Source organism: Chinchilla lanigera, unplaced genomic scaffold, assembly GCF_000276665.1.
Source record: "Chinchilla lanigera isolate Chin_1 unplaced genomic scaffold, ChiLan1.0 scaffold00037, whole genome shotgun sequence".
Lineage (NCBI taxonomy): Eukaryota > Metazoa > Chordata > Mammalia > Rodentia > Chinchillidae > Chinchilla > Chinchilla lanigera.
In genome coordinates this window covers 3,517,881-3,542,814 of record NW_004955438.1, presented here as the reverse complement: position 1 = coordinate 3,542,814, position 24,934 = coordinate 3,517,881, and the positions used below count along the sequence as shown (strand labels likewise).

General features: G+C 37.0%; 1 protein-coding gene across 23 annotated transcripts in view; it reads right to left on the bottom strand.

The window, feature by feature from the left end:
* The window catches only part of Nrxn3 (neurexin 3), a 1,559,809-nt gene that overhangs the window by 40,857 nt on the left and 1,494,018 nt on the right, over positions 1-24,934 (bottom strand). For 15 of the 23 annotated variants that reach the window (XR_001235159.1, XR_001235161.1, XM_013517252.1 and 12 more), the window contains one exon: positions 11,661-11,748. Coding sequence is in view for 20 of the 23 variants with exons in the window: in XM_013517252.1 (XP_013372706.1) it covers positions 11,661-11,748 (88 nt within the window). In the remaining 3 variants the exon portion in view is untranslated. The remainder of the gene's footprint in view (positions 1-11,660; positions 11,749-24,934) is intronic. The other 8 variants (XR_001235160.1, XM_013517255.1, XM_013517261.1 and 5 more) reach the window with 1 other exon arrangement.

Genomic DNA, 24,934 nt, shown 5'->3' with positions numbered 1-24,934 from the left:
CTAACAGCAGTTAGAGCTGGTTGTTATCTGATCACATGTTTTCAACAGAACTGATACAGACGAATGAGCCTTGTACACAGATGATCATGCAGGTGATATCGAGACACATTTCACCTAATTGTTGGTATTTCTCTGGAATATCAGGACCATTGAATTTTTCCAGAAACCATGGTAATCATTTTACCAAAATCTCTTGGATAAATCATAACTGAATGATCTCACAATCCTTATTAAAATAGAAAACACTTCAGACTATACCCAAATATAGTGACTATAGTATGTGCTCAATGAATATGTACTGATTGAAGGAAAAAAGATGTAACAGCTAACAACTTATAGGAGAAAGCCTAAAAATCACTTCAAGGAACTGTATTCAATTATATATGTGCTGTCACAGAATGTTGATTACAGGTGAAATTATATCTCATACTAAAGTAAAGTAAAATATTGCACCATCAGAAATCTGATGAAGGAATATGTATTGCCCAATTAAAAGGGCTGGTAAACCCAAACACTTCCTTTTATAACTCCCAGATTTCTCAAACTTGTTCACAAAACAATGACTAAATATTTAATTCTAAAATGATCTTTTAAAAACTGCAGTCAATTTCTGCAATACAATGATTCTTATGCTATTTTAAATGTTAATATGGTAGTTTACTCTGTGAGGAGATGTGGAAGCAAAGGGCATGAACATATTTCTTTGTGCAGTTAGTTAATTAACATGCATTGAATACAGTAACAAAATAAAATTTATTATATTTTAAAAGTTGCAAATCTATAACAACCAAGTAATGGCCTCATACTTCAGATTGCAATTATGTGCTAAAAAATGCTTCCAAAACTTGGGAAAGGTTATGAAAACCTAAGAAATACCCTGATCACCTTCAGTGTTACAAAAGGAGAATCTGACAACTCATTTTTGAGGACACAAAATTCATCAAAACAGACACCATCAGGGAGGTACAGACGTAACTGTTTTGCTGTTTACCTACAGGAAATGTGGAGTCTTAGCTCTGTTTTACTGTCTTAGTTTTGCCATGTACACAACCATAATACATTTAAACACGTTCTGCACCTCTAATGCAAGGACCTCTTCCAGGCAATAAGGACACGCTCCTTGGTTAAGCTCTGCAAATGATCACATCTGTACAGACTGCAATATAAAGAAAAGGTATCCCTCTTCAAACAGATTTGGTTCTGACTCTTATCTCTGTCACTTATGTGCAAGTATGTGGCTATGGGAAAGCAAATTATTATTTGAACTTTATTTTTCTCAGTTGTGGCCGCAGTAGTTTCTACCTCATAATAAATTAAAATGATATGTAAATAAAATGTCCAGCAGTGCATTCAGACAGTGTGCCAGTGGAGGACTAGAACTAGTTTGTAACAGTTGATTAGTATATTTTTTTTATGAATACTGCCAGGTCATTGTTAAAACATAGCATTTACAAAAAATCAAAACATATGGTGTTAAAACAAAAATAGTAAAAGCTGCTTAAAACAAATGGCTTTCTAATCATTTTACTATGATTATTATTTATCTATATCTTATACTGCTTATAGGGTAAAAACTATATAGTATGATTGAGCATCACTCTCCAGTTCTGAGCTTAGCCTTGCCATTTTTGTTAACATAGAATCGTGCATAGTGGAAATATTACCAAGTAGGGCTCTGTGTGTGTGTGTGTGTGTGTGTGTGTGTGTGTGTGTGTAGTGCACCTGTGCTGGTGGTTTTACAATATTTAAGAGCAAGTTCTTATACCCTGTTCACAGTCAATAGCTCTTCCTTCCTTCTTTCCTTCTTTTCTTCCTTCCTTCCTTCCTTCCTTCCTTCCTTCCTTCCTTCCTTCCTTCCTTCCTTCCTTCCTTCCTTCCTCCTCTCCTTTTCTCTCTCTAGTCTTCTTTCTTTGTGTCTCTTTCTTCTTTATTTATTTATTTATTTTTGGTTTTTTGGTTTTTCTCTGGTACCAGGGATTGAACTCACGACCTTGCGCTTGCCAGACAGGCTCTGTGCCCCTGAGCTAAATCCCCAGCCCCTCTTTCTTCTTTCAGTAGAAAGTTCTTAGCTCACAGAGCCTGTTCAGTTCCCCTTTTCTCTCTTACTGTTAAGGAGAGAGAAAGAAATACCCTGGCACCACCAAACACCATCATCAGAAAGCCATGTGCCTTCTGTGCTATTTCTGAATATTAACAAATGGATTTTCAATCTTAGGACAATCTTTAATCTATTATTTACCACCAATTTTATACCTATTTCATAGTTCATGCTCAATCCTTATGGGAAAGAAGGTGAACTTATTAAGAAGTGTCTTCTTCATATCATTAGTATCAGACCAACTGAATATTTCCAAGTAATGCAACAAGTTGGTTAGATGATCACAGGTATAACTGAACATTTGGACAATGAACTGCATACTTTCTTCTACCTCTCTCTTGAGAAATTCAGATTCTATTCTCAGAACTGAGGTTGCTGGGTATGTCATGTTCTTTGAAATAAGAAAATAAATCATTCAGATCCAAGGCAAAGTGTTGGCTTTCTAATGCATCCATGAATTAAAAAATAGAATAAGAATAAAATATGTATCATTTGAGAAAGATCAAAAGATAGTCTTACCTCAAAATACGCAAGAGGTAGAATCAGTGAGTTTAAAAAAAATTCTATTTTCCCCCTCCTTAGATTCCTTGCTGAAAACCTTTATATTTGATGTTAAAATACATAAACATAAACGAGTTTTGTAATAAAATGCATGCAGATTTCCATAATTTCCGCACCAATTTAGGAACCGTCATTGTTCTCGGCCACAGTAGGATGGTGTCTCTCCCTAGCATTTTCTGAAAACAGGCTTTTGTTGATCTGTTCTTGAACAAAAGATTCTAACTGTAAGGTTGATAACCTATGGAAAATCTCTTTGGAAATTAGCTCTTCGGTAAGTTCTTGTAAAAGTACGCCAACTGAATCATACCAAAGAAATCAACAAGGGTTTCTTATTACTGTTTGAATAGTATTAGTAATGGCTTCCCACTGTAAGTCTTGCTTCCTTAGTCAGGTAAAAGTGCAATTTATGATTCCCATATGCAAATCACAGCTATAAACCATACGATTCAATTGAAAATTTGCTTTGCTTCTTTGTGAAGTTCCCTAAGGGTGAGGTTAAAAGTAGAGACCATAGGGGAGTGAGAAATAAAGGCAGAGGATTTCAAACCACATATTACAAACAGAGAACAGAATCACAGAACATCAGGACAGTGGACTCCAAGACAAGATGGCAAGACAGATGTGCCAGACAAGAGACACAGGCTTGACTACAGTGCCAAGGAAGGAAAACACAGGAACGAAACCATACAGAGGTGCTGCCAAGCAGCTCTTGGGGGCTGCTCTGACCCAATGAAAATAAACAAAAACCCACGAGAACCCATGAAATTACAACTATGAAAGAAAATTATCCCCACAAATTGTACACTGAGCTTGCTGGGTTAGCCTGAATGTGTCACTTGGATGAAACACAGGATGGCGTAACTGTAGCCCATGCACTGGTGATGGCTTCTAAGGTTAGTTTATTAGCTACAAAAGTATCACTGCATGCCACACAATGATCTGGGAGTATCCAGAAAGAAAAGATACAACATAGATTCTGTATCTGCAATAAAATTCTTTTTATGCCATCTGAAATTTGTGGAGAAGGATATATTCCTCTGTTGTTTCTGCATTTTTTCATGCATGCATTTATATATGTATGTATATGTGTATGTATGTATGTATGTATGTCTGCTGTATTTATTATATATTTTCTGGCTCATCTGTACATTTTTTCAAATAATTACATTGTTAAAGAGGGAAGAGTAAGGCAAGTAGCCTGTGCAGATATAGAGGAAAATAAAAGGGAGGAAAGTAAAAGGGAAAAAAATAGGCATAGAAGGAAAAGGGAGAAAACACACTATTTCATTCTTTTGTACACAACTTTCTTGGATTTTGTTGGGATTTGTTTCACTTTGAGATAAAGACTAGAGGGGTATGCTGGAAGGGGAGGAATTCAAGTTAGGATGGCAAGAAAAGATTTTGTTGCCTTGTTTTCTTTGTATATCTATATATCTTTCAATATTTAGAAATAATGATCATAATTACTTAAAGTATAGCAATGAATTAAAAAATAGCCATAATGACCAAAATACCAAATATGAATCAAAACAAAACAAAGAAATTGAACCACCAAAAATTCATGCGGCACAAGATGAGGTGAAACGACAGAAAATGTTATTCAAATACACACCAGATACGTATCTATTTCTATATGCACATGGGAATGTGCATATACGGATAGATACATCTGTATAATTTTTATTTCCACCCTTCCCAAGGGTAACTGAATATGGAATCACCATTATAATTATGACAAAAAAGAAAACAAAACCTAAAGAAAATTCACATGCTTTGTTTGCCGAGTTAAAACAGTATCATGCATGTCTATGTTGGTGGATGCTGGTTAAGAATGATGTGTGAATTTCTGTGTAAACATATGACATGGCAGGGGCTTCTGTTAAACTCTGCTTACAATAGTCTAATATCACTTATACAGAATGACAGGCACTGTATATTTAGTATACACACATATTATATATATATATATACACACAGTACATATACTTGGGGCTTATGAAAAGAAAAAAAACTATAGAACAGAAACAATAAAAGGAAAAATCATAAAAATGTCTTCTTTAAAGCCCAATCTTTCTTTTATGTATTTATTTTGAAGGTACTTGCTTAATGGTTTCATGAGCATCATTTTCTACCTTCTACTTGCACTGACATTTGAAAACAGGAAGTTCTCGTGAGTTTGGTTGAAGTTCTCCCTTTGACATGTGCACCTTTATCTTATTACCTAGTGAAGACCTTGCACGAGATCATGCTGTTCACACCATTAAGTTTATTGTTTAACGGTACTAATTTTTTGATCATAATAAATGAGAAGCTGTATGTCCCTAAATTAAGATACAGAAGAATGCTCTTTGGGTTAATTCAGTCTCTCACTTGTTGAATTTATGATTCTTTTGCTTGCCTAACTTCAAAGAGGGTCTGCAACTCTCTGAGTGAGAGAACTCCTCTTATTGTGTCAATAATATCTGAAGTGTTTCTGTTCACCGTCCACACTGGTTCTTCCTTTCTTTTTCCTTCTTTCATTTCCCTCATTTTTATGTTTGAACTTTCTAACAGATTGTGAGCTCATAGGATAGAATCAAATCTTACTTGTTCTTGTTTTCCCAGCACCCAAACTGGTGCCTCCATATTCTAGTTCCACAAAATTGTTAGGTAAATAATGGATTAAACTTTCAAATAGTAGTGTTTATACTTCTACACTGATATCATGGCTTCTATTTTCCTCCATCGCCAGTGTACCAAAAAATCTTAGGTAATACAGTTGAATAGAATTGTTTTAATTTTTAGAATTTTTAAATTTGTTATTTTTGTTATGAAATTTATAATAACATGAATGTATGGGCTGCATATATTATATACATTATCCCTGAGCTGCTTATTGCCTAAAATGTAATAACCAATTAGTAGATGTTTCCTATACAGTACTTACAATTTTATTTGCAAGTTAACTTTCAAACATTTCAGCTTTTTGGTTTTAAAAGACACATAATCACTATAATGGGTTAAAAATTGACTTGGGGTAGAACTGAATTACAAAAATGGGATATGATTTACTTATTCAGTGGGTTAATGAATGAAAATAGAAATATACCACTAAACTGGGAATACTATGGTCCCGTGATCATACTCTATTTATACATCAGTGAAACAAATTCAAAAATTGATAGGACTTCATAGTCCTAGACCTAAGTATACAGGTAACTACTTATTTTGTGTTCACTGGATACGTATAACTCAAAAGCAAAACTAGCTTGTTTCTTTGTGAACAAAAATGTTTAAATTAAGTAATTTCACATCTACTTATAATCCTGTTTATAAAGCTAAAACATTTGCTTTAGATTGGTTTCATTTTCTCTTTATCAAAAGTCTTTGTAAGTGGACCTGAGGTATTCAATGTGAAATTCTGGACTCTGTGCTACTTAAAACTCCTATGGCATTTCAGCTAAGTATTTATTATTCTATTGGTTATCAAAGAGCCACTTGACAATTGAAATTTAAACATGATTTTATTTACCAGTCATGAGTTTCCTTTTAGAAAAATCTTCTTAAAATTAAATAAGTAAATTTTAAAAATTTACTTCTCTGTAATAAAAATATTTAGATGGCTAACTCCTCAAATTTTCAGGAGATACTAATGTGACAAAATGTATTTTCTAAACAAAAAGATTATAACTATACTAAGACCAATGGCCAGTACATTTATGTATTATCATTTATTAGATCAAGTAAATTTTATATCTGCTAAAATGTTTTGCAATTTACACTTGGTAAAAGATTTTTAAGGCTTTTGTCTTTATTCTTTATTAGAAAATTACTATCATTTTATTATCTCAACTGCATATTCTATTATGTTCCAGTGAACAGTTCTAATGATTTTATGAGCACTTAAATGCTCAGCATCAGATTTTTATATTATGAATACCTGTGGAGGCATTTCAAACTGATAAAGATTGAGAGGAATGTTCATTTGAGGAGTAAAAATACATGAGATCTGCTCTGGGAACAGTGATTATTTTGTGATCTCTTATTACTCTCCTTAGTTTAAACATTTACTTTAATTCAACTGCTCTGGAACATGTTCAGTGCAGCCATACGGTTGATGGATGGGTGTGTTTCATCTTAACTTCCTTTTACTGTCTGCCCCCTAGTGGAAGTGCTACCCCTTGAGATTTGATCAAAGGGCATTTAACAAAAGAGAAGGCAAAATGCTAGTTAAGTGATAACTGGAAAACTGTACCAGTGGCTAAGTAATAGGTGAATCAATGTGGGTATGAAACCACACAAAAGACAGAAATATTTGGAATGACAGGGGGCGAGAGAGGGAGAAAATAGGAAAAATGAATTTCATCACTGTCTCTGAATTTCAGAATTGATTTCACATATTAGATCACAAACGTGAACTTAATAAGATCTTAATTGCCTTTTGACTTCCATAATGTCATGATGAGATTTATCTCTTACTGATTATTTGAAGCCTTCACAGTTTATCTGATTTTCTTGTTGGATGCAAACAGAGAATGAAATATGAGTAGACTGTACACCTTAGTATCAATGAAGTTTAGTAGGAAAGGAAAGTGTTCGTGTGCAAAGAAAATATCTGAAATATGTAATAGATACTGAATTTTGTGGGGGACAAAACAAATACTTTCAATTAGGGTTACAATCCTGACCTTTATTTTTAGATATTTAATGTTTATTCAAATGTTATTTTGGATATTTTAATTTGATGCAAATGGTTTTATTATGCTATTACTTTTAAAAGCTCAACTATGGATCTTAAAGCAAATATTCAGGAAACACAAACACACTTATGACTCGAAAGAATTGCCTATAATGCCAAGCCCTCTGTGAGGCTAAGGCAGGAGGATCGTAGGTTCGAGCTTAGCCTTGGCACTTTAGCAAGACCCTGTTTGGAAATAAAAAATAAAAATGGGTGAGGGATGTAGCTTAGCATGAAGCCATGGGTTCAATCCCCAATATCAAACAACAACCACAGAAAACCAGATTTAATTCCCATGAAAATAAGGGACAGGGAAAAGAAGGAAAAACAATTCTTTTTTGTTAAAGAGATGTAGGTTTTCTTTGGGCAATATGTATTTATATGCAATCACAGGTTTTTAAATAATTCAGCAGATTTTGTATTAGCTGAGCAAGCAAAGATGAAGTCAGCAATAGGAAAAGAGTTGTTCCGTTTTAGTTTAAGATTATGAGATATTTGAAAATCAGACTAATCGAGTCCACCAACCTTAGCTGAGCTTTTACTCTGTGTGTATCTTGAAACTACAGTCTAAGAAATTAACCCATTTCCATATTTTCCTGAAAAAATATACATCTATTGGATTTGCAAGGTTTCTAAACTATTAGCAACCAGGCTCCAAGAACATTTGTTGCCCTTAAGTATAATATGACTAAACTGCAGCAAGCCACGGTGATTTCAAGAGCCAAAGTGAGGCTCTCTGTGTGAAAGGCAATTGCTTACATCTGCTTGAAAACCAGAAGCATTAAAATCCATTCTGATTTAAAGAAAATAAATTAGGAAAAAAAACCCATTTCATTTCAAACTTGACGCTCACATAAGATCAAAATGTTTTGAATTATAGCACATATCAAATTGCCAAATTTATGAAATGTAAGAGTTTCAAATGGATCATGAAATAGCATGTAGAGGGAAAGTGCCTCATCAATAAAACAGGTAGAAAAATAATAAACTTGCTTATAAAGTGGGAGAAGACAGGGTAATCGTTCAGAATGGTGGAACAAGGCCCGTGTAATTAGTCAAAGTTAATGTATATCAATCACGCATCAGGCCTGGCACAGAGTAAAGACTAGAAAATGAGGCAATGAACTAGAGTGCTCAAAACCATCATTTTAATCTCTATATTCATGTAGTATTGCAAGATTAATAATGTATGTGAGAGTCATGTAAATGTCACCACTCTCCATCTCACACTGGCACTGGACATGTTCTCTTTAAACAGTGCAAACCTAGCCCTAGAAACTAGTAACGTTTCTGATTGTAGTTCACCCTGCTCTGGGAAATGTGAAGACTGTGGTGATAGCTCCCATGTGATGCAGAAGAGAGCTCCATAGCTCTGAGCAGGTAACGGTATTCAGTGTTAATCTGGTCCCTGGGACAAACTTTTTCTCTGTGTATATCAGTAGGGATATCCATCTCCTTCTTGCATCAAAAATGCCTCTGACATATTTTCCTGTGTATCCCAATTACTCACCAGGAATACATCATGGAGTGAATAAGTTTAGGAAGAATAAATGCTCATTCTTTAAATGTGATGAGTTGAATTATTCCAGGCAGAGGGATTGTTAACGGTTTCTTAGAGGTATATATTAGATCTATCATGGTGGGGATTCTTGTTTCCTCACTTTATTTATCTCCTCCCATGCGCCCTTGTAGAACACAATGGATTGCTTTAAAAATGGTATCACCCTACCTTGCCCAAGTTACACAAGAAATGCTGGCACTGAGTTCTAGTCCTCTGCATTTGAGTCAGCTAAAACAGCTGTGTAGCCTTTAAAAAGTAAACAAACTTGGTTTTGGGCCATTCACGTTTGGGCCAATCCAAGTTCGTTATCGCATGGCAGTGTGTACCCACAGCTTAGGAAGCTATAGAGCTTGTGGACCTGAGATCTAGAAAAGTATCTGCCTTGTTATGGAAGGTGTTGTGGAGATGATTGGGCGGGGGAGAGTGGTTGGGAAAAGATGGTGATATTTCAGAATGGCTAAGCCTCAATTTTTTTATAAAACTTAAAATCTACAGTTTTGATACATGTTGCCACAGATTTTACTGCAAAGAAGAAAACTAGAGCCCTTGCTCTAAACAGTCCTAATTAAAGTCTAGGCATTTTGAAGTATTGATCAGAAAACTAGTTAATTGAACCTATTGTTTGAGGATAATGTCATTCATATCTGAGACTTTAAAATCTAACATGTGTAACATATGTAGTTGGTTCTTGAAAAATATTTGAACAGAATTATGATGCAGAGATAATTTATGTGCCCAATATCTTTATTCTACCTCCCAATAGCTCATTTATGAAAACTGTGAAAAATATGAAGGACTTAAATTTAGGGGTTTATTCCCTCCTGTCAGAATCCTAAGTGTTTGTTGAATGAATGAGTAGATTAATTTTTAATGTAACGTTGGTGCCCATGATTTGGTACAGATTTGGGATATATGTATATTTACAGTGTAAACCTCAGTCAGCACATAAAAATTATTCTTATAACCTGAAAATTTCTAATAAGATGACATCTACCTTCCTTCCACATGGCTAAGGTCCCAAAGGAGAAAATCACACTCCAAGTGTTATGGTTTGTGTCTAGATGTCCCCCCGCAGCCTCATGCAGTTTTAGATGGGTCTTTTTAGAGATGTTCTGAATCTAGAGTGAGTGAGTGATTGGTGGTGCAATGCTGGGTTTAAGGTTGCTGGGATTAAGGGTGAGTGATTGCTGGATCAGGCACTGATTGGATTAGCACCACCCTAATCCTAGCATCCTGGATAGAGTATAAAAGGGACAGAAAGATGTTGTTAAGGTTTGGTTGTGGGTTTTGCTGCCTACTGCTGCCGTGAACTGTTGCCCCTCTGCCATGCGCTACTCTGCCTTGGAGCCGGCCAAGTAGGAACTGAAACCTCTGCAAACTGTGAGCTAAATAAACCTTCCTCCCTTAACTTTGGATGTTGGGGGATTTTGTCTCAGCAATGACAGAAAAATAACTAACACATCAGGATAGTAAGGCCAACATATAGTTGGTGTGTCTCTGTAATGCTAAGGCATGAAACCCACAGAACTTCCTGCATTCAAAGCCACTTGCAAGAAACCAAGCAATCAGTCTTCAATAAAATTTAAAATCTTATAAGTAATTTTTTTTGGCAAAAAAGGGGTAGGTTTTAGTTTTGGATACATTATTTTTCCATGAGGCTTAAATTTCTCTAGAATTAGCAGAAGAAAATGTTCAACGGCATGCTTTTTTTAAAGCAAAGGAAAACAATTAAAGCAACCTAGAGAAAGAAAATTTTACTCATTTCTTTTAACCTTTGCAGGAATAAGATCCTGACCATGCTCAGACTTTTAAGTTTGTTAAACATACACAGAAATTCGATGATATCTGTTCTCTATTATATACATATGAATATTTAACTTTTAGAAAGTCTTGAAATAGATTAGTTGGGAAAGTTGATAGGAAATAATCAGGGACTTGCAGTTTCCTGCTGGACATTATATCATATATATCTCATTATAAAGAAAGACCATAAAACATCAAAATGTATCAGAGTCCAAATGGGAAACACATTGAAGCTTCTAATTGCCAAAGTCTGACCAACTTCAGCATAGTGGATACATTTTGAAGCATCACAGCTATTGACATGGCATGGTTCACTACTAATTTTGCACTTAGTGTATTAAATTGTTGCACAAGTTTTCTAGACATACAATGAACAAAATTAGTATAAACATAATACCATGTTACCTGCTGTTGAAATCCCATGGAAAATTTTATCTGGCTTACTTTTTACTTATTTATTTTTTTGCCACACAAGTTCAGAGAGATTCCTGAGCTTTAAGTGGTATTTGCCAATATTTATGTCTCCACTTTGATTTCATGCTTTTTTTACTCATTCCAATATAGACTTCTTCATGCCGTCACCCCTGCAAATTTCATAGTTTACCTTGGCTGCTACCCTTTGGCTATTTCAGTAATTGATTAATCTGTGCATGTACTTGTCCAAATTTGGGTTGTGTACCATGGATTTTTCTTTGTTATCAATGGACTTTAAGTTTCCCTAGGGTCTACTGCTCCTTCCATGGGATTTGATGCTTTTGTTTATGAATTAATATTTATACATGTATACTCATACATATATAGATATAGGAAGCACACATATTAACACACACTATAATATATAGAAAACACATGTATAACCACATATATGTATGTATTGCTTTTTGCAAATGAAAAAAGAAAGCAAGCAAAACAAGACTGACCTGACCTACCTGGACTTGGCTCGCATTCAACGAAGTCTTCATCATCACTTGAACATTCAGCAGATGAAACAAGGTCATCTGATGTTGGCTGTTCATGGTAAAGGCACAATGATAGGGTAGGATTGGGAGAAGAGAGAGACAAGAGAAGATAATGAAATCAGTGTACAAAGGCATCGGAGATATCACTGTGTCCCACCTCCCATCGTTGTCGCTGTTTCTTTAATTTACAGAGACCCAGGATGTAGGGTGGAGATTTTTCAACTGCTTTGCAACTGAGAATGGTTGCATTTCCAGAAATTTTGTAGGGGTGTGATGCAGAGGGACCGAGAGTGGTTTTAGAAAGCTCAAGTCTTTCTCATTTCTGTAAATCATATTGTGCAGCTGGTCTCTAATTTCAGGGTTGCAAATCAGGAGAATGAAAGGAAGGGTACTGCAAAGGATGGGAAATAAAAGAACTAAGCCAACATGGAAATGCATGGTGGTTTGGGGAGGGTTTGGTGCATATGGCACGTAGTCTCAAGAGCATGATTTGGTGACTGTGAACCTATAGGCTGTATAATTAATGAACACTGTGGAAGCTGCTCAGGATCATCTTAATGGCTTCCCTTACTAGCAGCAATTCCTTCACGTAATTGCTACAATTAGCTGAATTGGTAATGTGGGCCAGCAGCCTGACAGTGCATGACACCCCCTGGACATAGGCTGTTTCTGAAGGGAGGGGGACAAGTTCTGACTGCAATAATAGTAGCTCAGTTTGAGACATGTTTTTTGAGTCCTGTAGAAATCCCCCAATGCCAGGCAGGTTGTAGGAAATACGGGTATTGACAGTAAGAAAACACGAGGTGAGAAGTCTGTTTTCTGCAACTGGTATATGTTGCAGGCACTATAGGTATTATTGAATGAATGATGAGTGGCTTCATGATCTATAAATCTTATGCAAAAATTAATTTGGTGTGCTGTGTGTAGGAGTACTCAAAGTTGTTCAACAAATGCTCATTTCCCTTCTTAATGCTAATAATATCAACTGGCTTGCTTATCTTATTATTCCCAATGCACTAAAGTCTTAATCCATATTCAAAAGGGAAAGATAATAAACTGCTTCAATCTAGCCTAAGATTGAAGCCTACAAGCCAGTGGCTGTACTTGATAAGTACGTACACATTATAGTTTTAGTTACTATTAGTTGATTAGACACAATTCTGAAAAATCTATCCTGTGAGACAGGAATGAAATCAAATGTTGAAAGAGAATGCAAATCAGAGTGATTACCTGAGTGTGGAAGAACACACAGCTAGTAAGAAACGCAGTGGAGATTTGAGAGTTATATTTTAGTTAATGTTATGCTTGCGACGCACAATAGTCCTAATGGTCTTACATTATTATAAGCTGAACTGTGAACCCCATCTCGCAAAATCATTTGTTGAAATCTTAGTGTACTGTACCTCAGAACATGAGATAGGGCCTTAGAGAGATCATTAAGTAAAAGGTTATTAGGATGGGTCTAACAAGAAGAAGTGATTAGATACACATGTGCACAGAGTATAGACGATGTGAAGACACAGAAAAAGATGTCCTTCTGCAAGCATAGGAGAAAGAGGCCTCACCAGAAGCCAGCTCTACTGACACCTTGAATTCAGACTTTCCACCTTCAGAACTGTGAAGAAATAAATTTCTGCTATTTTATTCACCCAGCCTATGGTATGTTGTTATGGTGGGTCAGCAAATGAAAACCTCTGACAACCTACATGCTTAAAAGAACGCACTCTTAACAAGACATGGTTCACTGCAGGATCACTGGAGCAGGGAAGAGCACCGTGACTTCACTGACTCTGGTGAAGAAGTTCTTACAGGGCATTATTGACCTTCATTCTGCATCTGACAGGGAGTTACTTCACACCTTGCTCTTCCTCAAGGTTGGTAGAAAAAGCAATTTCAAACTCGTTATTTTTTAAATTAGATACTACTAAACTGCATGTTTCATTTCCAGCAGCTGAAACTGGCAGTTGTATTCTGGGCACCATGTCTGTGTTACAGAAATGTCAGGAAACATCTCATGGGGTTTCTTATTGTAAAGGGACCCTGAGCAGATCCATGTTGAGCTACTTAAGGAGAAGGGTAATAGGAAATAAATGTAAATTGTACAATGCAGAAGGCAATTACAAGAGGTAAACACCATTTTGGAAGGGCCATAAGCACTGACATTATAAATCACATGCTATATCCATGGGGGCGAGAGCTTCCTCAAGGCAACTAAAATTGGTTTGAGACAACTGTGACAACTGTGGGACATCTTGTATATTACGGTGTTTTCTGACCATTCTAAGACCACCACTGTATGAAAGAGTACACAGTGCATCACTGGTATTAAAATTTCATGGTGGAAAGACAATTAGAAAAAATATATATTTTCTATGAGATAGAATCTTGCTATGTAGTTTAGGCTGGGCTTGAACTCACTAAGTAGACCAGTCCCGTCTTGAACTCATGGCACCCCTCCTGCCTCTGCCTCCACAGTGCTAGGATTATAAATGTGTGAAATCATGCCTGGATCTAGGAAAACAAATTCTGAAAAAAATCTTCATAGGGTATGACAAGCAAAAGAAGTCAAGAATACACCTGTTAAGTATATTGAGTTGGGAAGTAATTGCTAATGACTTGACTACGGAGCCCATACAATGGTCTCAGTAGGGTTTTGGTTCCTAGAATTAAGTGGATATTGTAGGGTTGATGGAAATTAAAGAAATCCTCTCAAGAGCTAAAGGTCAGATGATGACATTTAAGTAGTCCACTGAGAGAATGAGTAAAAAATACATTAACGTGATGTTGGCGGAGATTTAACCCAAGTCTAAGAGTAACATTTTCATTTTTAAGAGTTAAAAGAAATGATGTAAGTTTTTTTCAGGAAAAGCATTAGATTCCAGGGGTGGAAGGATACTATTTTCCTCCAGCATCTTCCAGTCTCATCTGTGTCACACACATTTCCTTCCCTTGTGGTTTGGGTGACACTGTCGTAAACTGCACCATCCCACCCCATTTCTACTTCCAGTTCTGCTCCAAGAATGGGCTTTTCACCCCCTTACAGGCCCCACACAAATCTTCTTCCAAGTTTGATCCCTGTTCTCCTGTGCCCACTTCTGAGAGAACTGTTTTCTGTGGTCCTCTCTGTGGATATGCAGATACGATGTTCTCCCCATTGATCAGCACAGCTCAGTTGTACCAGTAGCTCCTAACAATGGTTCCTAGATGCAAAGAACATTAATAGGTAGCAGTCCAGCTGCAAGCATGGGGCAGGCCTGACTCTAGACCAAGCACACCTGCAGTTCCCGGTCCTCCACCTATAGCCAGAAAGTGGCAGGGCTGGAAGTGGTTTGCTTAACTAAGTATCTAAATTAATCCATCACCCTATCAATCAGTCAATCAATCAATCACAGATCTTCTAAGCCTGGTAGCCATGCCTGAGTTATTAAATTTAGTATTTTACCTATGTTCCCCATCTTTTAGGATCCATCCCCTATTAGAACAGCTCAGAGCTGCTAATTCATTACCTACATGTCATGGTGCTACACTATTTCTGGCTGCACCCTCCACCAAGAGGGATAAAGAAAAACAAACTCACAAATAGCTTAAAAAGACATCAGAGAATGATCTGTTACCAATGGCATTGGATCCAGACAATCTGTCATAGATGATTTAGCCCCCATTTTCCCCCCAGCCTCATCATAATCATTTAGAGGTACTGCCAATTGAAGTTCCCAAAGCAATTACAAACATCATAACCCCTCACTGCCTAACATAGCAAGCAAGGGTTTCCTGTAGAACCTGGCACTCAATACTGGCCCTGCTGCATAGGTCCAGAAGAACTTGCTCTGTCAAGGGAATCAGGGTTCCATTTGCAAAAGGACCCTGAACTCAGTATTTTAAAAACTACACATAGTTTTTTAAAAAAAAAAAAAAAAAAACTACTTCTATTTCTGGGATCTAATAAAAAACAAAATTACAAACCATGCCTTTAGCATGAGATGAAGAATTTAGGATAATATACTAAAATAGTGACAATTTACTCCAAAGTAACTCCTAGAAAAAGCTGGGCTTTATTCTAGCAGAATTTTTTTCTCTGCCTGTGTCTTTCCTCAGATATAAACCAATGCAAGATGTGATGCTCAACCTTGAAAGAGTAAAAAACACACTTCTCTGATGATTAGTACCCATAGCTGTTGGGGCAGCTTCACCAATGTACACAGAGAGAGATGGAGAATAGAAGTGCTATGAGTAAGCCGGGCGTGGTGGTGCATGCCTGTGGTCCTAGTATTCTAGAGGGCTGAGGGAGGACGACTGATGCAGTTCAAGGCCAGCCTGGACTACACAGCAAATTCAGAGCCAGCCTAGACAACATAGCAACCCGTCTCAAACCAAGCCAAACCACACACCATACCACACCACACCAAACCACAGAATTGTTATGAGTAAAATAGAACAATGGACTTTTGTCCTTAAATAAAATGCAGGGGCCTCAGACTATGAGCGTGTGTGTGTGTGTGTGTGTGTGTGTGTGTGTGTGTATGCGTGTATGTGCATGCAAATTCACATATGTATGGTGTGCCTTTTCCCACAATCATAATCATGTTCCACAATTACTTTTAATTCCTTAAAAGAGCAGTTAGTTCCATGTGAAGAAACAGATATCTGAGACATCAATCATCATGACTTTTAATAGCCCTTACCATTTGCCATAATAAGGCTTTGTGTTAAGCAATGGGGATGTGTTCATTCTTTTAATACCACCATTACTGACATTTGTCATGATTTCTGCTGTTTTAACCACTCATTATCCATGTTCCTTCTGGAAAAATATTGCTTGAGGGAACTCTTCTGTTCACAGGGCTGTCAGAAATTTCCATCATGGTGCCTTCCATGTCATCTTCTCTGCATGTTTTCCTCACAAAGACCATCTTAAGCTCTCAGAATTTCCAGTGGCTAAGCTTAAAGTATTGAGAAGTTAAGGTCTCCATATGTTAAATACTAATACTACTTAGAACTCATTTAAGGAAAATGAATGACCTGTGACCACTCAGAAACCAAACAGTTTTGATAGTGATTGGGCTAGTGAGTCCAGCATTCATGGTGCTTGACTATGTCATCAAGATGCTTTATGCATCCATGTGTTCATTCATTACTTCAATAGTTATTTTTGAGCACCTATATGTCAGTCTCTGCAGCAGTTAGGAGGGATAAAGTGGTGGGTAAGACAGTTCCTCTGGTCTGCGGGTTCAGCCTTTGACGAGACAGCCAAGTAAACAGGCAACTCTGACACAGTAAACTGGATGCAATCCAAGAGTAAACATGAAGTGCCAAGGGAGCAGGTAGCTGGCAGGTAGAGGTACCTCCCAAGCAGACAGGATGTGGGAAATGAGCCTGCAGAGACAGGTGGGGACAAAGCAGCAACAGCCAAGGCTGTGAGCTGGAAGAGGAGAAGGGCATTGCAGTTGAAATCAACACTGTTGGCAAAGGGTCAGAAATGTGAAGCAGCTCAGGTTATTTGTATACCTACAAGAAGTATAAGGTGACGGGAGTGAGGAGATGTACTGGGGTGACAGCATGACAGCTATTTGAATTATCTGCTTGTTCTGCAAAACTTAGCGAACAAGCATGAATTTAATATCCTGCCCGATCAGTCCTCTCTCCTCCTCCCCCTCCCCAAGTCTCATTGGTGTCATCTGTCACATTCTCAGATCATTTGGGATCTGACACACAGGGTTTCGGGATGTATTCCACATGCACAGTGGCAACAGCTCCCACTGATCAGATTAAGCACCTTGCCTTGCTTTCTCAGGAGGAGGGAAATATTCTTCTGCCCATATACTTTAGCCAAGCCCTATATTAAAAATAATAATTCATGCTACTCTATTTTAAAATATGTATTTCATATTTTTAATCCACATGTTGAAATTACTTCGTTCTGTATTGGGTGTCATAAAACTAAAGATAGGTATTATAATAACTTTCAATAAAATATCTCTCTGGAAGGAGCTCTCTTTATTCCTTTCCTCTAAGCCTTTTTATTGCAGTTAGATTCTTTACTTTTTCTTCCAATGCTTATTGAAATTACCTTAGAATGAAGCTGGAAGTGAAGAAAGCTCGAAACTCTGTCCACCCGAGAAAATTTATGGGTATATTTACCTTCCAGTTCCTTCAGATTTACAAAGCTGACTTCTCATTTTCCTCCAGTGAGTTATTGTTTCTACATTCAGCTGATTCTAATTATTTATTCTGAAGGGTTCTACCCCATCCCAGCTCAAGGACGTTCAACACTGTTCCCGAAAGTATCTATTATTTGATGTTGAGAGAAACATCAACTGCTATGAGCAGAGCTGTTCCAGCCAGTTTTGCCATATCCCTTCCTGTATTGCATGTTGTGACTTCCAATTCTAACCTTTAGTCTTCTATGTCGGGCCGCACTGGGCTAATCATCTGGGTGGAGGGCTAAAAATCATTTTTCTCCACCCAGCTCCTTGAAAGCACTTATTTGACCGAGATTAAGTATGAGATAAAATAAGTCCTGCCACTGAACAGCTTTATGAAATTATAAATAACACACTCAGGAATGATGATTTCTTTTCTTCCAGTGAAAAAGGAAAGGAGAACAGACTATAAATATTCTGAAGTCCTACAGAAAACAGCCATACATCTCTGTAACTGCTTTATGTTAAAAATAATTAAACTACCAATGTTTAAATCTTTCCCCTATGTACTTCCATTTTGAGATGGGGATAACACTTTACGTTTCTCAAAGAAAGTAGAGTATCCTCCAGATTGTTTATGAACTTTTATTCTCTACTTAAACAAAGGACACTGGAGATGTGTTTAGGTTATCTAGAGTCGAGTAACTCTAGGTAAAACTATAAATAAGGTGTAAAAATTTTGACTCTTACATTTTAAATTTATCCAATAAGCTTTTCTTTACCACTCAATTGTTCTGGTCACATTGTTCCATCTTTTATCAATGCTAATGCACGCAGAAAACACACATGCACACATATACACACACATGAAAAAATTTTATATTAAGTCAGAGATAAAATATTATGGAGCTTGGGTGAGCTCATTACAAACCTTTATCTCTTTCCTCTTGTCTACTCTCATAATTTCACCCAACTCAAGCTCAGTACAGAAACAACCTTAGAACACAGTCAGATTGTATGACTGTATGAATGTGATATCTGCATTCTCATTATATTCTGATTAAACATGCTGTATATAGTCATCTTCAGTAGGAGCAACTGACATTATTATGACAAAATGAGATGTAAATGATTTCAGCTTGTCATACTCAAATGTGCAAGATCAGGGCAAAGCACAGGCCGATCCTGAAGACTGCAGCTGAAGAGAAAAATCCCTAGTCTGGCTGAGACGCCATCTTAGGTGACTGTCGCATCCATCTCTCTGTGCCTAAGTGTAGTAATTGGAACTGTATCCTGTGAGTTTTAAAACTCCCTCCAAGTGTTCACGGCATGGGGGTTCTCGAGGCTTTCCTTCCATTCTTCTTTTTACCCATTCCTAGAGATGTTCTCATGGCTCGTTATTTACATGGAACGAGGAGACTCTAAGGAGGATTGCCTTGGGCTAATACCTTCAGCCTGACCAAAATTAGTTAATTGGCACAGAACCTGCCTAAAAAGTATGAATTAAAAAACAAAAACATTGTTCTGGATATATGCTTTTCTATGTGCTTGTATTTCCTCTATATATGTTTGTTAATCACTGAGGATGTGCCAGTTACTATGCTGCGTACCAGAGGGATCCAGTACTTACCTTTCTAGAGTTCATAAATTACTAAAAATTTTTTTAAAACACTGATTAGATTTTTAGCCATTAGCTGTTGGCACACTTTAAAATTAATGGGGTGCCGTTGTAATAAAAATTGATTATTTATCCACTGTTACTCTCAGTAGATATTCTAGGAATCCAATAAATAGTACCTGTCATGTCCCTACAAAGTCTGCCTGTCTTCAGTAGCCTGTATATTTTCGGTTTCTTTCCCACAATGTATATGGTGAAGCAGCATAAGGAATGGCATGATTTATAATAACTTTTGTTAATGAATTATCCTTTAAGGAAATCCCTGTGCAGACTCAAGATTTAATTAACAGAACAACTAAGTTAAGTTGAGCCATATTTTATGCTAAGGATTGCAGTCTTTTATTTCTATCCTTGAGGTTTTCGGGGGTGATATAAATAAGAGTGTTGCAGCATTTCTTTCTTATTCTTTCCACTTTTAAGGCTTTTTTCCATGTGCTCAAAAAGGGAAGGGTGGATCAAGAGAGAGGGGAGGGAGGAAGAAGAAGAGAGTGGGTGGAAAGGGGATTAATCTATTTGTTGTTCAAGGCAGCCTGACAGAGGGAAGAGGAGTATTGAACCACAGAAGATTAACCAAACTTCAATGTACCTTCCCAAAAGCAGGAGGAATGTAATGCTACGTGGTGTTCCACTGATAAGCAAATCCCTCTAAATCCTTTCAATTTATTTCTTGGCCTGGAGAAATTACATATTATTTAGGGAACAGAAAAAAATAAAAATAAATAAAACCACCCACCAAGCCCATGCCATCTCTAGGAATCTAGATCCGCAGCCTATTGATTATATACATATAAAGCTCTGTATTTGATGGCTGTATTTCTTATTGGCTCAGCCCTCTCTAGGACTACTCATCAAAAGCTTTGGCTATCTTTTCACAGTAAACTTTTTCAGTTGTTGTGTCATGCTTAGAAAATAAGAACTTAAGGATGTGAGGTCCAAAATATGTCACATGAACCCAAGAAGGAAATGCATACTAGTGCACCCCAGATGTGTTGATGTCTTGATGCCCTAAATAGTAAAGGGTGTGTTGAAACTCTAAGAACTGAGTACTTTTCTTTTCTTCCTTCTTTCTTTTTCATTCTTTCTTTATTCCAATATTATTACAAAATCAAGCTTCTGTTTTGAGGGACAATGACTAACGTCAAATGTTAATGTGACTCACAAATAGTGATATAGGTACCAATAAACAGATATCAGAAAACCCTGAACAAGTTCCCATCATGTAGAACACCAAAGTGTTTTCGAGCCAAGGAAGTTGATACCATGAATTACTTTATGCTGTTTGTTACTTTGCATTTTAGGGAAGAAGAATGGTATTTTCAAATAAATAAGGAAATTAGCATTATATTTCCTTGTAGGAAAGTCTTTCTCCTGGAATTCTGTCTTGATATCTTAACCTCAGAGTCCTAGGAGAAGCAGTCATTGCTTGTAGGTTGGAGACACAGTTTAGAGGAGCTGATAATACAAACATCAGAGTAAAGTCAGTCCTGGAGAGAAAAGGAGTGTGGATATCGGTCAGCATCCCTGAAAAACAATATAAAGTAGCTGTGTAGTCCACAGCATGTAGTAGAGCATGTGTTTTTCAAACTTTGATCTCATGATGAACTGAAGACTGTGAGATGAACCACAGAGGTGGGAAAAGAGGAAAATTATTGGGAATTTAACAAGCTAAAATACTTACTTTATCTATGAGAGGCCTATATAATTCATATGGACATCTGACAGAGTTTAGAACAGATAAACTGTATAATTCATATGGACATCTGACAGAGTTTAGAACAGCTGCTTAGAAAACTGGACATGGCTTAGATTCATGCCTAGAAAATAAGAACTTAAGGATGTGAGCTCCAAAATATGTCACATGAACCTAAGAAGGAAATGCATACTAGTGCACCCCAGAACTTAGTATATAGCACAGAAATTTATCCAGAACAAGCAAATGCAATGAAATGAATATGAAATATCATGAATAAAATGCAACATTATCTTTTTCTTAACATACTGAAAAGAATATCTCTCACTTTGACTTGTAATGTAATGTGAAGAAAGCCAGCTGTAGGTGTTAGAATAATACCACCAGTAAAAGCAAGGTTTATACATCTGAAACTGGACTTAACAATTTTTGAAAAGTCACAGGTAATCTGAAGCCAGGAAATTTGAGTAAGGACTATCCAGGAAAGATAAGTGTCAGGTGGAAAATCTGATATGAAACCTCCAAAAAAGAAAAAGTACAAAGAAGTCCAGCTTTGGAGTGAGACTTATTCTTATGTCTAGAAGATAATATCAACCACCTAGTGAAAGATTGATGAATGGAGTTAAGTGCATCTATTAGATTTATATAATAAATTTGAAGTTAAAGATACCTCCATTTATTGTTGAGTGAGGAATTCTGGAATCCAAATTGGCCCATTTGGCTCTTAGAAGCCACCTCCTCACCCCAAGGTGGCAAACTAGTATGAAATAGATAACCTCATCTGAGATCTTTATTCAAAGCTATTTACAAAAGTGAACAGCAGAGACTGTTATCTGGGAGGGGCCAGGCCCACTCAATGTCTCATTTCTGCAGGACAGCACAGCTCACAATTTCTCCCTGCTGCAGTTCATATGCAACAACGCTCATGCTCTAAGAGGCAGTGAAAACATAGTAGGTGCAATTGCAGACATGAGGTTCAAGCAGTCACACAAGGCTTTGTGCCCACAATGACCTCATACTGGGATTAATGCTCTGCTCCTACTGTCTTGGAAGTCTTAACCATTTTATCTCTGAGCTGATGTTCTGAAAGTGGGGCTCAATGGGAAAATGGAGCATGTGTGCAAGCAAAAGTGATACGTAGAATGTGTTTCTTGACACCCCATTTTGATAAGGTGTTCTGTATGATTTGTGAACACAGGATTCTTTTGACTCACCATGTATGGGATCATATGAATGAAGCACCTTTATTTGGATTCTGTCATCCTATACTTCTCTTTGGGAGGTTGGTATTGTCTTCTAGATAAGTACGACTGGGGAGAAATCTCCATCCAGTCTGACCTCCAATACATTTTCCTCCCTTATGGCTCCCCATAATGCCCTCTGCGTAACAGAAAAGCATGCTACATCTGCAGAGGGGGCACTAATAACCTCAATATGCTGTGCTTCCTCTTTGGATGGGAAGTTTCTTAGACAGCAGAGGGAAGCCAGGTTATGCTGAGAAACATGAGCTAAGAAGGAAACCCATGACTTCTTTACTGCCATCTCTATACTAACCAAGCACCTGAACTAAAAATAATGACAAGAGACAGAGAAATCCAAAGCAACTCAGAGACTTTGCCCTTTCTGTTCTATCTATTAAACAGCACAGTGCTCTGAAGTTAAAAGGTTGCTGGAGTATGGGAAGCTCAAACAACAAAACAACAGCCAGGAAGTTAGTTTGGAAGCAGCATTTCTACTCTTCCACTAAGAACAAACTGCCTAAGCACATATGAGTTATGAGATCAGAGCTGTGTTATTTTGGTGATTCTGCATTTAAGCTGAATGATTTTAAATTTACATTGAAGATGAGCACTGCAAAATATAGCAATAAATAGTAATTTTCATGCTAATAATTAAAAATTTAATTCTTCTTTCCTTAGCATGGTTTTAAACAGTAAATAAAATCACCATGACAAGTTGAGAAAGAGAATGTGGAAGGAAGAAAAACCAGCTTTATATTTTAGTGCTTTTAACCAAACTTTTACTGTTCTTTAAACAAGAGGAACCTTAGTTTTCTTCTACGGTTGTTTCCACAAATTATGTAGCCACCCCCGAGAACAATTCTACCAAAGGAGTGTGATATGGTTTTTAGAAACTCAAATTATGACAAATAATTCATGTTTCCAAATCTGGAAGAGATTCGTGTGCTTCACTCCCAGCCTTAGGACTCTGAGCCTTAACTAGGTTTATTCTCACTTAGTTACTTTGGAAGCAACAGCTCCACCATCCTTGGCTCTATGTGTTTCTAATACCCAGACACCCACACCTACTCCCTCATTATCTGCCCAGATCACTGTTGAATAACATTCCTGAGACTATTCTATAAAAAGGTCATAGAGCCTGTGTACTTCTGGCCCCTTGCAGTTCTAAGAATTCAGAATTTCAGGGCAACCCCTTTAAAATCAAATCCTAGTGGGAAGGAGGATATCATCAACGTATGGTTATATGCATGTAAGAAAATGCCACAGAGGAATCCAAAAATATTTTCCCAACAAATCAAACGCTAATCACATATTTCTCTGAAAAAAAGTGCAATATCCTTATACACAGAAGTAGTTTGGTGGATGGCAAGACCACAACTGAGAACTAATCTAAATCAGAACCTTTGTTAGCATTAGCTTTAAGGCAAACTTCCCTCTGAGAACTTTCAGAGCTAGTTGAGCTTGGGGAAAGGGAACTGCCTTTCCACCCTGTCCCATCAGGAACTGAAAGTCAATGACCATCAACTCTGAAAAGTCATTTTCAAAAAGTGTATCAGAAGAATATTTTTAATTTGAAAGAAATCAATACATCATTTGCCAGGACTTTTTAATCTGAGTATTTTTACTTAGTTTTTCTGTACTTTCTCTCCTACCTAGTCTTTAAGACAGCAAAGAAGAAAGTGTTTTGCTTTTATGTGTATTGATTCAGACACTTTGAGCAAAAAATAAACAACTAAATACAGCAGAGTAGCTTTAATGACAGTCTTTTAGGGATCAAGATCTCTGAGCAACACAGTCTCTTATTCTAGGTGACTGGAAATAAACAGAAATCAATAAAACAAGATTACTAAGCAATAAACAAGAGAAGCCACATTCATAATTTAAGAAGCTTCTTTTCATGCATTCATTACTAAACAATGCGCCAGGGTTCTGTTCTATATTTATAGAAGAATGGACTTCCTCCTGGCATGTACACTTTTCCTTTTCTTTCTTTTTTCTTTTTAGGGCAGTACTGAAAAACAGAGCTCTCTAACATATATCAAAGACATCTGCAACTTAAAGCTACTTAGAAGAAGCAAAAGACAAATGAAGGATTCTAAATAGAATTCTAGATAATGAATGAATTCTCAAGCCCTTCCCATCCTAGGTCTTGATACATCCATCAAAGTGCAAGGTGAGAAGGGCACGCCATATGTAGGGACACGCATGGTCCCTGCCTTCAGAGCGTTTATGGTGTAGCAAGGAAGGCAAGCATTACAAATACTGTCAGTATTGATATCCCGCTTCCCCCTTCCTAGAGTGGCAATATGGCCCGCCCAACCAAGCTTCTTTTGCAAGTAGAAGTGACCAGATGGCATAGATTTGGACACAGAGATGAACAAGGAAGTCGGCTAGAGACTTGAAATGCTTGTTCTAGTTCTGACAGAAGAAGCCTCAGTTGGTCCAATTGCTTTTCTTTTTTCCTCGGATTTGGATGAATACTTGGA